Below are 15241 nucleotides of genomic sequence, written 5' to 3' on the forward strand. Positions count from 1 at the left end.
GGGGCCTAAAAGGTCCCTAAACTCAGCAAAGAGAGAGGTCGTCCCTTGGGAGAACATCCCCCAAGAACTCTCGAACAATGGACTGGCGAGCGTGAGGGAAACTCGTGGAAATGCGTGCTGAAAGGAGCGGACCAAGGAAGCTGTTGGCTGCCACTGTTCAGCCACAATTTCAATATGTAAGGAGTGTTTTGAAGCCCAGTTCCCAAGAGGTCTGTCGCTAGCAGAGGTGTATCCTTGAAGGGACTATCCCAACCAAAAAACTGGCTGCCCATTCGCAAATAGAGCAGCCCAGTGCTGCACAGAGAAAGCTGCAATCACCTGTCCTTTCTGCCAGTAGAAGATTCTAGTTGTTGCAGGCTGGTTAAAGGGCTCGCAAGGCAGAGGTCACATATTCTGGGTCCCAAAGGACACAAGGACGATGAGGGAGCTCACAAGGGCCAGCGTGTGTTGGCCAGAGAGCTGCTGTGCTGGAAGGAAGGCACACAGGTGCCCTGGATACCACGAATGCAGCCCCGCGGACTGTGCTTGCTGTTCATGAGCCCCCAAGCAAGGCTAAAGCTCAGGAAAGAGGCGGCCAAGATTCGCGACGGGGGTGAGAATGATAGGCACAGAGGTGAGGCGGAAAGAGAGAAGGCTATGGCATGTGAGAGCTCGACCGCCCGGCAGAAAGGGGGGGGGGGGGGGCACGCACGGCAGCGTTGGAGCAGGAGAAGCTGTTGCAAACCCATTTCTTCAAACACTTCCCAAAGCTCAACAGATGGGCAAAGAAAATTCGATCAAAGAAGTTTTTCTTATAAGAACATGAGGCATACATGTATCCTGTGGAAAAGAGACTTGTCATTGTTGTAACCAATAGAGTGCACATGTGACACTATGGTAAAGCACATTTCAAAAAACTAATTTGAAAGGCCACCTCGCCAACATTGACGAGGGTGTCCCATCAATTTGAACTGCTTGCTCCTTCACTTGAGTATCACCCAAATAATGTGACATGTTAATATAGTTGCCCAATGCTACCTAAGCATCATCCAGCACAATAGAATTTTCACTTAACAAGACACCTCTATCGTAGTCTTACATGTTTTTGCACTTTGTTTCTGAGTCTCAGGGTACCTGAAACTCTGTTAAACTTTGAACTAACTTTGAACTATTATCCTTGAGGAGGAGTGTCTGCATCCCATCGACGAAAATATATTCCTAACATATGCACACTTTATTTCCCTTCTTCGGGCCTTGATTCACGATGATTGGTCATATCAATTCATAATGAAATCTCCCTTCAAGGGAGAGGGAGAATTTTAGGTGTATCCCTTTAAGTCTTCGTCCAAAAAAACTTTTTAAATGTATTTCTCCTTAGAGATGCTGTTACACACCATACTTGTTCTTTACAATAGGATATACCATATACTAGATGTTGAAGCTTTTATTAATAGTGGACTTCTTTGCAGACCCTTTGGTCCTTTCAATAAATGTAAAAAATGAGAGAGAAAAGGAGAGAGGGTGGAAAGGGAACGAAGAAGGAAGGTGTGAAGGACGAAGGGGTGAAGGGAGGGAAGCAGGAAAGGGGAGAAAGAGGGGAAGGGGGGTTACCTTTTCCAGATCTAGCTGCTGACCGTTGAATTAATTGCTCCAAACTAAGTCTACCGTGCTCCAACAACCCCTCGATGACTCCTTCAGCCTATTTAAGACACCACAAAAAAACAGAGTCATAAATATTAAAAACACAAGCTTACAATCCATAGTATACATAGCATACAAAGCATTTGTGTAGAATATATGTGTATGTCTGTGTGTGTGCGTGTGTATGTGTGTACTTAAAAAAAAAGTGTGTGCGCGCGCGTGCGTGCATGCGTGTGTGTGTGTTTGTGTGGAACATTCAACTTCCTCTCAAGCAACAGGTGTTCTTGTGGCGCTGTTTGGTGGGTGCGCATTATCAGTGGGCCCTTTGTTGGCTGCTAGGCGTATTGCCTCCTCAGTTTGTCCTACATGTTTACATCCAAGGGAGACTGGTGCTGGATCTTCACTGGACTTACGCTACTGCTCGTGATCTCTTTTCCAGATTAGCACCTTTTATGCGTGCCCATCTTCCCAAGATTACATTTGGCAGGCATTTCTGGTTGTTTGGGAGATATGCCTCCAGACCAGATTATGATCAGTTCTTTTCTGGTGTTGGTACTAAACTCTATGGCCACTCATTTCCTTGGAAATCTTCCTCTCACCCAGCGTCCACCAGCGGCTACCATATCGAAGCCACTGCCCAATGTACCCCCTCTTGTAGGGGGCTATCAGGGATGCGGATCCCCTTATGGGGAAGTCTCGTGTGGGGCTGCTCTAGGAAAAGTACCGCCAGGGAGTGATCTAACATGGTGGTACCTGCTAAGATGCCGGTAGAGCCGCCCCTGTGCAGCGCCCAGTCCCCTACATAGAATCTCTATAGGCGCTCCAGCAGCCCATCTTGTCTCCACTGACCAAAAGAAAACTGCAAGCTGCCTGAGGCCCTCATGGACTCCGCCTCTCGCCAGGGGTCCCTCCCTCTGACCGCAAAGATGAACCGCTTCGAGGTGCTCCACACTGTTGCGGGCATCTCTAAGAAGGAAGCACCTCCTCCCCATGCTCTAGATTGTTGAAGTCTCCTCCAACAATCCAAGAGTCCACCTCCAGAAGAACTCGAAAAGTCGCCTCCAAAAACCGGGCTGGTGTTGAAGACAAGCGGGTGCGTATACATTCAGGATCCCAATCCTAGACTCACCTGCCCGGGCTCCCATCCGGACTGCACAACCTGCAATGAGCTCCCCCTAAATTAAAACCTCAGGGGCAACTGCCTGCGAGACCGAGATGCAGACCCCTCCGCTCGTGCCTACTGTTGGGGACCAAACCTCTGCGCCTCTGCCTGGCAGGAGACGATGACAGCATCCAATGTCCACCCCACTGAGAACATATACTCCTGAATCAAAAGAAAATCCACTATCCGACCAACCCCTGCCCTCTGCAACTCCTGGCAAAGTATCAAGTACTGTGGCTGACAAGGCTCGCCTATGAGTGGGAGCTTGTTCCTGGAAAACTTCATTTTGCGACTTCGACAGTGATTTGGAAGGTGAATAGTACGTATCTATCTGCCGGTGTACCAAAGTTGCAACCGGCTCTATGCCTACCTCCCATGCCCACTGCAACATAAAAGAGACCTCCACCCCAAACATCTCAACACACTTCTGGAGTGGCCAACAGTGTGACTCATCAAGCTTTGCCTCATGTGGCAGTCTGATCACTCCTACTGCCAGGCCACAGACCGACTTCTCATATGCAAAGCCCAGCTGAAAATTAACTTCGGCACCATGGGTGAGCCATAGATCCAATCCCTACAGATCCATCCACTCGTCCATCATGCGCGATAACTGATCACCCAGCATGGCGTCAGACATCGCTCGAGTCCACTTCTCCACCCTTGTGGAAGCGAACTGGGACCTCAAAGATGGATGCATATGGGAGCCCACTTCACTAATCAAATCCCCTTTCCGAGGCTGCAAGACCAAAAGCATCACCTCCAGAGGCAAAGGATAGGAATCCGGGATCTCTAGGTAATTCCATGGCCCCAACCTCCGAAAATCCCTCAAAAGAGGGCACCCAGGCTAGAGTTGGGGAGCTGAGGACTGGGAGGACGAGCCACTTCTTCCTAAGGCCCGTCTAGAGGCTGAGGGGTGAGACGAGGGGGGGGGGTCGCTTGCTGAGACAGAGGCGTGTTCTGAGAAGCTATTGGGCTAGAATTCTGAGAGGAGGAAGAAGCCCTTGCCTGCGGGGTCCCACCCTTGCCCAAGGGCAGAGAGTCATGAACAGTCTGAGATGGGGCTCCGGATTCTAAAGGGATAGGGAGGGGGACTGCCGGGATGAGGGAGGGGGGCCGGTGGTGAGGGTGATCACAGCTAAATGAGTGGGCGGGGGGGAGGGAGAACGGAAGTGGGAGGTGGGGCGGAGGAGAGGGGTCCGGGGGGGAAGAAGAAGCGTGGGATGGGGGTTGAGCCGGTCTCTAGGGTCTAGCCTGAGAACACGGGGTCTCCTCCTCTACCAATGCAAAGAGTTAGAGGGCATGTTGAGTGGCGCCCGGCACACATCCTAGGCCCTGCTGTTGCTGAGTGGATGCCTGCGTGCCCTAGTCTCTTCTCCAACGGGATTTGCCAGGGGAACGGACTCTTCGATGATTTGATCTCCTTTGTGACTAAGAGGCTGTCTCGTGCTCTGCATTCGCCTCCACTTTCCACCTAGGGGGTCTGGGACTACTGCTGCTGCCTACGAAGGTGACTCTGCCTATCCACCTAAGGCTCTCGCTAACGGTCCTGCGACAGCTGGGGGGGTCATGTCTGGCCTCGAGGACAATCCCGGACTAGGTGTCCATGCTATCTGCATCGAAGGCACTGGCCCGGTAATCCTGAGATCTCAATTCTCTGACGAAGCTCACCCCCCTCGAGAGTCTCGAGAAGGATCCACTCCGAGATGGACTCTGGGTCCTCTATCACCGATCTTAATCTAGGGACTCCCTCATCTGCCACCACCGAAGCGGCCGACTCTGGGGGAAGGGATTCCAGTACGGGGGGGGGGATTCCAGTACTGGGCCAAATGCTCTGCCAATGGAGGGGAGGATGGGCCTATACTCCCTTGGGAGTCCTGGAAAACGAAGCGTCACCGGAAAGCGAGGCACATGATGGGACGAGTCCATGTCCTGTATAGTAAAGCCGTGATACAAGGGAAAAGGAAAACCAGATGCAAGCCAAGATAAATGGGGCTCTGCTCAAGTAGTGCCTCGATCGTGTCAGGTGAGCGAAGTTGGAGAAGGAAGCCTCCTCGTCCACAGATGGTGGCCTCCAAGATGTGGCCTCTAACGCTAAACTCGCCTCTAACCAGTATCGGATCCAGCTCTTGGAAGGGGTGAGCCCTACTATCCGGCCCACTACTGCTCTGTCCGTAAGGGATTGAATTGCTTGCTTGACCTGTTGTTTGTCCTAGGGAGAGAGAATAACCTTGACGGTTGCGGGATTCGAAGGTGCTACCATTTGAGCCCTTTTGGCCAGACAGAAGTTGCCACCACGTTCTCTTTCTTCCAAGTGTCAACAATTAACCCGAAGCTTCAAAAAAGAAAGGAAAAAGGCCACGCTAGCGCTGCAGTAGGGCTGACACTAGAAGTGAGCAAACTCGAGCAGTGTGCAAGCAGCCCGGGGTACCAAGACACTTCCAAGCTTCTCAAGAAGCGCACCCGCTCAAAACCCACTCCAAGGGGCTCAAAAGGAGGCCCTCGAAGCTCGGCTTAGCCCCAAACGAGTGGCTGGTCGGCCTTACTGCAGCTGCTCCAATCAAGGGGCTGGAAAAGGAGGCGGGGAAGAGAAGACAGCGCAGGGGGGCGGAGAAGGACCCTACGGGGGGGGGGGGGGGGGGGGGGGGGGGGGGGGATTAAGCAAAGGAAGAAGCGGGGAGGAAAGGAGGGAAGGGGCGGGGAACAGTGCGCGGAGGGGAGCAGAAGGATGGTGGGGGGCAGGAGCAGCCTGCACACGAGGGGGGAGAAGAGAAGCGGAAGGGGGGAAGAAGTCGCGGGGGGGAGGAGAATCGCACGGGGGAAGGAGAAGGTGCGGGGGGGCATGGAGGGGGAGAGCAGCGACGGAAGGGGGGCAAGGAAGGAGAGGCGGGGTAGGATGGGCGAAGGGAGAGGCAGAAGAAGGGCGGGTGAGCAAGGAGGGAGCTATGGCGAGGAGGAGAGAGGAGGGAGCTTCAGGAGCAGGGAGCAGCTCCGAAAGGCAGGTCTTATCCGCTCTCATAATTTCAAATAGCGAAGCTTTAACAAGGCAATCAACAATAGAACTAAGCTTTAACAAGGCAATCAAGCATATGCAAGGTGGTTTTGTGTATCAAAGCAATTGATAGTGATCCCAAGACTCTATCTTTTCTTAGTTCATGATTGGGTAAGAGAGCCCTAAAAGCGCTAAAACGAGGAACTTGGAACGAAGAATTCTATCTTCCAACAAACATCATTTTCAATATATTGCTACTGCTTTCTTGGAGAGCTATGTTTCCAAATAAGAAAAGCTAATTATTAAAAAGATGCTCATTTGGCAAGAGCGAATCCAAACAACTGCCATCTAGGGAAACCTAAAGAATCAAGAGAGAGAACATTAAGAGGTCCTTCTATACCAAAATCATAGCAAAGCCTAAACAAGTGGTAGAAAGGCTCCCCCTATAAATTACTCAAGAAAACTTTAAACTATGTGGTCTATGCTTTTGTTTTCTAAGTCCCCTAGCCAACACAATCATGATTCAATCCAACACATATAACATCTACACACAAGAAGGAGGTTAGCAATATTCACTTTTTACTTTGTAAGCTTGACTATTCTTTTAAAATACATAATTATGAATGCCCTAAACCTTTGAAAATTGACCTTTTACATAAAACAAAAGGGGAAGTGCTCATACCTCTTCTCCTATATCTTCATGCACTATCATAAGAAACTTAGGAAACCGCATCCTATGAAGAATATTGCTCACAATGGCAATATATGAAGTAAAAGCTCTTGATGGCACTAAATTGGTACCTATATCACAAAGGGTAACCTAACATGTCAATATAATACATGAATACTTTGAAGTTTAACAAAATTGTGATCTCTCTCTCTCTCTCTCTCTCTCTCTCTCTCTCTCTCTCTCTCTCTCCCCCTCCCTCCTACTCGCCCCTCCGCTCCTGCTCGCAACTCCGCCTCCCTGCTCGTATCCCACTCACCCCTCCACCTCACTGCTCGCCCTTCAGCCCCCACCTCCCTGCTGGCTCCCCCACTTGGCCTCCTGCTCGCCCCCCGGCTCAGACTACCCACCGCTTGGCCTCCGGCTTGCCCCCGCCACCGCTGCTCCAGCCCCATTTGCTCCTTCTTGCCTGCTCCACCCCTCCTTCTCGCCCCCCGCTGCTGCTCCATGCCTTCTACCTACAGTTCTGCCTTGCAGGCCCCCTGCCTGCACCTATAGCTCCGCCCGGCAGTCCTCCACCTCCGCCTACAGCCCTCCACCTCCACTCAGTCCCCCTCACCCTCTGCCCTCAACCCTCCCTCTCCACTCCCCACTCTTAGCTTCCCCGTTCCTAGCCCCTCCACTTTCAAAGATGAAGAGTGCGTGGGTCGATGGGCCCACATGAGGGGCTGCAGCTGCCCTACGTACCTGCCAACAAAAAAAATAGAGAGAGAATTTTGAATTAGCATCACAAGATGGGGAAAGGCGAGCGAGAGAATGAGAAAGAAAAGGATAAAGGAAGAAACAAAAAAGATAACAGGATTCCAAAGCAAGTGACGCTAGAGGACGTGAACACGCGCGTCAACAAGAGTGGACTCAGTGTGGACAGCAAAGCAATCACGAAGACTGGTACAGTACCTACCTCGGTGGGGACACCATCCTCATCATCATCACCACCTGCCTCCACCTTGGGATCCTCATCATCGACTTCGACAATTACAGCGGGAGCCTCAACCTCTACCTCTACCTCAACATCCATATCAACTGCTACTCTGACACCCATTCCATCACCCCCTTCACAGTCCCCAGATACGCATACTGATTTACAATACTCTTTCTCTTCCCTCTCCCCTCTCCGTTTGAGCCAGCCCTCTTTCCAGTACTCTACTGGAATCCCCTCATCATTGATATCCCCACTCTCTGCTCCCATTACCAGCTCACCAATCCACTATCCAGCCCCACCTCTCTACCTTTGCACCAGGCCTCTACTGATCCGAGATCCTGAGAGGTCCAAACTACTCATTGGCGGACACGCTAGATCTATGGGAGTCTCTCCTCAAAGAAGTACGTAGCATTCGGGCACATGAGGCGGAGTTGACCCGGTTTGCACAGGAGCAGGCAATGGTTATTCAGCAGTAGGCTAGTCTCATTCAAGAGCTCAGACAGGACATCCTAGAGCTGAAGAAAGAGTTTTCTTCCTTGAACGTGGCCTCCTTCGAGGTGACCACACTAGGGGTTCCAGACCATGCCATTGTGGAGCTCAAGAAGGATCCCACGGACAGAGACTGCACCGATAGGTGACGCGACCACCTTCGTGGTGACCACACTAGGGGTTCCAAACCATGCCATTGTGGAAGCATGGCGAGTGGGGAGAGATCCCAACAGAGAGCAGCCTCTTGCTATACGTTTCAGGGACACTCGGGCACGCCTAGCAGCTTTACGTCGTAGATCAGCTCTACGTGATCACCCCACTATATCTATGGATGAGGACCTGACTCCTTTACAGATAGAGAAGAGACATGCTCTTTTGCAGCTACGTGATGTGGCTCACAAAGAGGGGAAGTGGGCAGTAATGCGGGATGGACGCCTCATCACCGGACCCAATCGACCACCTGACCGCTCCTCCACATAGGGGGACGGGGTCTATGAGACTCAGGATATTGAGACCCTTGCTTGCACCATTTGGAACTGTCATGGTACCCTCTGGTCCAAGCCTGGGAATTTCTCGAAGTCATACAGAGGAAAAGACATAGTCTTCTACACAGAGACACATCAAAGCCCAAAGCGCCCCTTGCTGGTGCTCAGTGGATACACTTGGGAGTTAGCCTTCAGGAAGGAGACGAGGGAGACAGGTGGAGTAAGTGGATCAGGAGGAGTAGCAGTCTTATATAGATCATCTCTTATTGGGGTGATATCAGTGGAGAGGAGAGATCCACATTCTAAGTTTCTTTGGATCCGACTATGACGCATCACTTGCCGTAATCTCTTCATAGCAATCTGCTACTTCCCACCAGAGAGCTCACACTTTGCCAGGGTAGTACAGGAGGAGGCTGAGACATCACCATATACATCCCTCTACCATGATATCATGGATTTCTCAAGCCGTGGAGATGTTCTCCTAGTGGGGGACTTCAAAGAAGGACAGGAGCACGCTAGGTGCCACTATTGGATTTTTGAGAGGAGGATGTTTTACTTCCCGATATAGATCTTGTTGACGCTAACATGTCACAAGTGTCTACTGACAGACGGGCCCCTATGACTTCTTACGGACATGCACTATTGGATCTAGGTATGACACACGATCTCATTATCTATAATGGTCTTGAGCGATGGCCCTCCTCCAGCAGCTTCATTTGCTTTCCGCATGGAGGGGGGTCTAGCATAGTTGATTATATCTTGGGATCCCCTGCCTTCACATCACACATCATAGACTTCTCCATTTCACCACCACCACCTAGGGTTGATCACGCATATCTCTTCTTCAATATCACCACTCCCCACCTTGCTCTACCACTCACCACACCACCCACCTACACTACCTATCATGACATACTCTTTGACCACAGCCTCTCACCCGTATACTCTGCACGGCTCTACACTCTACTCACCTATATTGACCATATACTTCTCCTAGAGGACCGGGCCACATTGATTAGCCGATCACTGCACGAAGCTGCCCTTCATGCCTTCCCGTACACCACACGTTCTAACAGTCCGTCGCCTTTGGGGTCCGTGCCATGTAATAGGTGGTACGATGCTGAGTGTAAGGCGACAACTCCAATTCGAATCCCAACATGGCCTACCAAGCGCACTGGACACGTTACACGAGTATCACCGTCTAGTTTGCCAAAAGAAACGAAACTTTGTCCTCCAAAACAAGGATGAATTATTTAACATTCTTTTCAGTAATAATTCCAAAGACTTTTAGCAACAGTTTCTTGAACGGCGGTCCCCCTCACCACTCACAGACACTCAAGTTTGGCACAACTATGCCCACACACTTTATGACATCCCCGACCAGCCCACACCTGGTCTCTCGCACACACCACGACCTACCTCTTGCACTCTCTTCACTAAGGGAGGCATCAAAGATGCGGTCATGAAGCTTCATAATGGCCGAGCGAAGGATCATAAGGGATTATGCACCGAATTTGTTGCATACGGGATTGATATCCTAGCCCCCTATCCTTGCAAAGCTATTTAATGAAGCAATTTGCCTCGGCTTCCCACGCACTTGACCCTCAACACTATCACACCTATGCACAAGGCAAGGGATCCCATGGATCCAAGCAACTACATGATCATTATGATCGGGCATGTCATGTCCAAGATATATGCTTCGGTGCTAGATATGGAGGTTAGTCGCTATGCAGAGATGCAGGGACTCAGAGCAGACGGACAGGCAGGATTTCGACGTGACCACGGGACCATGGATCATATCCTGACACTTAGGAGTGTCATAGAGGAGGCCAGGACACGAAAACAAAGGGTATATTGTTGCTTTGTGGATTTTCGCAAAGCCTTCGATACAATGCCTCGAGCACGCCTCATCAAGCGGGGCGGTTATGGCACTTTATGAGAGGGTTTTTGGCAAGGTTCGGACAAGGGGAGATGGACAGATGAGATCCTGAGCACCATTGGGGTCAAACAAGGTTGCCCACTCTCACCAACCATGTTTGGCCTCTACATAACGAGCTTGAGTCTTTTATGAGGACACTAGGAGGTGATGGTTGCTCTCTTGACAGTTATTTGCTCCAAATCATTATGTACATTGATGATGTGGTGCTCCTATCCTTGTCCGCTAAGGGGCTCCAGAGACATCTAGATGCACTACTGGCTTTTTGCGAGTCTGGGTAAAACCAAGATTATGATCTTCAACACCTCTAGAGTAGTTGAGCACAAAAAGCAGTTTACTTTTGACAGGGCACCAATTGAGATCGTTTCATCATACACATATTTGGGGGTTCTATTTTCAGGACCTATCTTCCAATGAGACCGGCGATGCAAGCACACCTGAGTAGAGGTTATGCCTCCTTAGACCTACTGGAGAGACAGTGCTTCCACTCGCACTTTCAGGACCCGCGGACCAAGGTTCTCCTTTTCGACTCCTTTGTCCAACCTGCGGGCATGTATGGTAGCACTTATTGGCGATCCGACCTCTTTGACACAGAGTGGACTCGAGTGGAAAGATTACAGGTTCTTCTACTATCACGGATGATACGCAGCAAACCATCTATCCCTCATCAGATCATTCAAGCTGAGTTCGGAGCGTCCCCACTGTAGCTAGATGCGGCATTCCAAACTCTCACATCGCACCGACTCCATATCGAGAGCAGGCGAGCAAAGGGAATTCCTAGGGAGAGTTGTATCTGAGCATTGTGTGAGCGACATGAGGTGGAATCACAGGAGCACTTCCTCTTCCGTTGCCCATTCTACTATGAGATTCATAGACAATACTATTGCCTTTTCAGAGACGGATTCGAGGGCCTCTCCAGACAACTCCTATACCCAGATCGGAGATGCCTGGCAGCTTTTATTCACGAGGCAGTCCGACATAGAGAACGTCTCATCAGATCGAGGAGACAGGAGCAGGGGACCGCCGTGCCCGGCCCGGCCCAGCCCGGCCCATCCCAGAGTACGATCACAAATTTCTTCTAGGCAGAGCACATTGCTATCCCAGCCATTGTCAGTAGGAAAGGGAGAGACCCTGAGACCAAGACACAACACACCCGGCAGAGGACAAACATACAAATCACACTCACTGATATCTCCTCCATTTTCAGACCTGGGGTGCAACCGACTGGGGTTACACTGGCGCTCGTCAGACGTCGAGCAGCGCAAGTTACTCATCCAGATAGCAAACTGCGATCCATTACGGGCTTCTTGTCTACATAGCCCAGTCCACCGTTGGGCATAGCTTGATGTTCTATATGCCTATTGTATTGTATTGGATCAGACTGTGTCTCCACATGAGGACTTTTGCTCATTGTATCACGTTTTTCTTCAATCTCATAGACCCATCGGTGGTCTTTAGCACACTTTAATAAACTCTCTCTCTCTCTCTCTCTCTCTCTCTCTCTCACCTACATATATATACTGTATCTCCCCCCTCTGCCCCATTTTTGGTGCCCCCCCCTTCTTTTTTGTATCATCTGGAGGTAGACACATATTTTTTGTATCAGGACTAGACACACCGTCCTTCATAACCTCTTTTTTGTAGAAACGGTTGGCTGGCCCGTTTTGAGACCGCCACCGTTATGCTCATTGTATCAGTTATCTTTAGTCTCATAGACCTTCACGGTCTCCCGAAGACTTTAATAAACTTTCTTTCTCAACAAGGGTCCTAGCGCACCCATTGCTTCAGCCCACTGAGGCTTGTATGAGTTCATTTTCCGTGGACGTTAATCTCTCTCTCTCTCTCTCTCTCTCTCTCTCTCTCTCTCTCTCTCTCTCTCTCTCTCTATATATATATATATATATATATATATCGACGACTGAAGCACCGTAAGAGACGGGCTTTCCTCACACATGGGATGGATGAGATTGTCAGATCGTTCCAAGGAGAAGACCTGACCACTGGATGGGGATTTCAATCAAAGGGAAAGCCACCTATCCCCATTTCTGACCCAAATGTGTGGCACACCTATGCATGCTCCCTCTATGATGCCCAAATGCAGACACCGCCAGATATGTCCTCCACTCCTAGGCCCACCACTTGTCATCTGTTCACCACACACAGAACGTACGGGCTGCACTTCGCCGACTACACAATGGGAGAGCACAGGACTACGAGGGCCTCGGGACTGAGCACTTTGCACATGGACAGGAGGTCCAAGCCCCAATCCTAGCAAAGATGTTCAACCGGGCTGTTTGTAACAGATTTCCAGCTTCTTGGAGTACCACCACTATTGTACGGATACATAAAGCCGGGGACCCTATGGAGACGGGGAACTATCAGACCCTTATGATTGGCCACACTCTGGCCAAGATTTATAGATCAATTCTAGAAAGGGAACTCGGCAGTCATACAAAGGCTCACAGGCAGCGGGCACTAGGACAGGCAGGATTCCGAAGACAGCACTCTACCCTAGATCACATCTTCACTCTGAGGGCTATCATTGAAGAGGCGAGGTCTAGACACCAGAAAGTCTACACATGCTTTATAGACTTTCGGGAAGGCTTTTGACACTGTTGCATGATCCCGTATGATCAGGAGGTTACAGGAAATGCAAATTCCAGAGACACTAATATGGGGGTGATAGCCTATATGAGTCAGTCAGAGGCCGAGTTCGTGCCCCAGGTGGCCTGTTGGATTGGGTCGAGAGTATGATCGGAGTGAAGCTCTCACCGACTCTCTTCGGGCTGTACATGTTGGAATATGAAGCCAAAGTGAGTTAAAAATGTGTGTTCTAGGTGGTCTAGGTGGTGTTTTATAGTCTAGTGAGTCCTAGAGATGCCACGTGTCATATTGGGAGATATCCCATAGACATTGTCACTTTCTAGAGTCTAGTGTCACACTATATAGTGTTGTACTTGTCTATTGTCTATTATATCAGTCAGCATCAAGCTATCAATACATTGTGAGTATTCTGGTTATTGCCTTGCACTTGTACTTTCTTTCCTTTCCATTTTGCCTTTCATTATGCTTTCCATATTTCGATTCCGTTCCTAGCTAGCTACCATGTCCTTCCCCGCCTTTGCTGCCTTACCACAAAGCTGCCCACGCAGCTCTTGCTGGCCCTACCACGCAGCTCTTGCTGCCCTACCACAAAGCTCTTGCTGACCCAAAGCTGCCCACGCAACTGCTGCTCTACACTGCAAGTCCTGCCCACGCTGCTGCTGCGCTCTCTGCCCACACTGCTGCTCCTGCAACAGTCGCCAAATCTGCCACCATTTCTCTGCTAAGTGCCTGCAATGAGCTGCCCAAACTGCCCGCATTCTTCTACAGCTCATATGTGCCTCTGAATTCTCTCTCCCTCGCATTCCCGGCATTGGCATCGGTCTTCTACTTCCTGACATTGCTCTCTCACTTGGCCTGGTGACATTGTCCTCTCTCACTTGGCCCGGAGAGATTGATGTAAGCTCCCGATCATGACACGACCCGGCATCCACCTATGATTGCCCGTACTGATCGATGTGAGCTCTGGATATTTCCCGACTATCGACGATTGCTTCTCTGAGTTCTCGCGGTGCCCGAGCTTCACATTGATTGACTCATCGAGTGCTCGTGACTTCCCCGATATTACTTATCTGATTGGTGCTTGAGGTTCTTCGCATTGATCGACTTTCCAATTGCTCGTGGTACCCCAGGCCTCTACATCGACTTTTGGGTGACTCTCCATCTTCTATTTTGGGAGTCATGCCATAACCGCTCCATGTAGCTACCCCATGGACTTCACCGACACATATTTTGTGGCATCCATGCCTAGTGCTTCATCGACTAGCAGGGATGTGCACATATGTGCAGTGGCTACTTGGAGGACATCTCTTACTCCTAAGAGATCTATTTTTTATTATTCCTACAGCTTGATGTATTTTGGGGTCCTCTGCCCTGGGTAGTCCCCCTAAAACGATATGTATTGAGTATTTTGTTTTCATTGATTCTATAAGGTACTCAACCTTGGAATGTCCTCCTAAACTGATGTTATTTCTTTTATGAGTGGTGTGTGACTTCATCCCGGTTTCCCGTTATGAAGCCACAGGGGGGATGTACTGTGGAAGCCATGTATTAGCATTGATAGGGTCTAGTTATCAGGCCTGGCATATGAGTTCCAAGATGTTGGTGCATTGGTCTCCTAGACCTCTGAGTTGATCATGCATCCATGCATGATGAGCCTCTGAGCCATGCTAGATGAGCTTTCTATGTTATGCTCACTAGCCTCTGAGCCATGCTCACTTGCCTCTGAGATTGTGTGGGAGCCATGTCTAGTTCTAGACCGGCATGCACAGTTCTGATGACTGTCATTGTCATGTTCTATTCTTGGTTCCATTCCAGTAGTCTCTCACCTTGCCTTCATGGGGGGGTGTTGGAATATGAAGCCAAAGTGAGTCAAAAATGTGTGTTCTAGGTCGTCTAGGTGGTGTTTTATAGTCTAATGAGTCCTAGACATGCCACGTGTCATATTGGGAGATATCCCATAGACATTGTGACTTTCTAGAGTCTAGTGTCACACTATATAGTGTTGTACTTGTCTATTATATCAGTCAACATCAAGCTATCAATACATTGTGAGTATTCTGGTTATTGCCTTGCACTTGTACTTTCTTTCCTTTCCATTTTGCCTGTCATTATGCTTTCCATACCGTTCCTAGCTAGCTACCATGTCTCTTCAGTACATTGATGAGATCACCTCTTTCATAGACCGCCTAGGAGGAAAAGGATCACTACTGTCCAATCTCATGATACAGATATTGCTATACGCTGATGACATAGTCCTTATCTCATGCTCAGCGGAGGGGCTACAGAGACACTTGGAGGCCCTAG

At 49.9% G+C, this 15241-nt stretch overlaps 1 protein-coding gene across 1 annotated transcript in view; it reads right to left on the reverse strand.

Moving 5' to 3' along the window:
- LOC147898368 (RNA polymerase III subunit RPC82 family protein) overlaps positions 1 to 15241 on the reverse strand; it is a 112900-nt gene that overhangs the window by 86302 nt on the left and 11357 nt on the right. Inside the window, exons 3-4 of the mRNA XM_087378765.1 lie at positions 6454 to 6572; positions 1591 to 1678 (exon numbers count right to left, since the gene is read on the reverse strand). Of these exons, the coding sequence (XP_087234891.1) occupies positions 1591 to 1678; positions 6454 to 6572 (207 nt within the window). The remainder of the gene's footprint in view (positions 1 to 1590; positions 1679 to 6453; positions 6573 to 15241) is intronic.

Source organism: Dipteris shenzhenensis, chromosome 9, assembly GCF_047967505.1.
Source record: "Dipteris shenzhenensis isolate YYH24624 ecotype China chromosome 9, Dip_SZ_1.0, whole genome shotgun sequence".
Classification (NCBI taxonomy): domain Eukaryota; kingdom Viridiplantae; phylum Streptophyta; class Polypodiopsida; order Gleicheniales; family Dipteridaceae; genus Dipteris; species Dipteris shenzhenensis.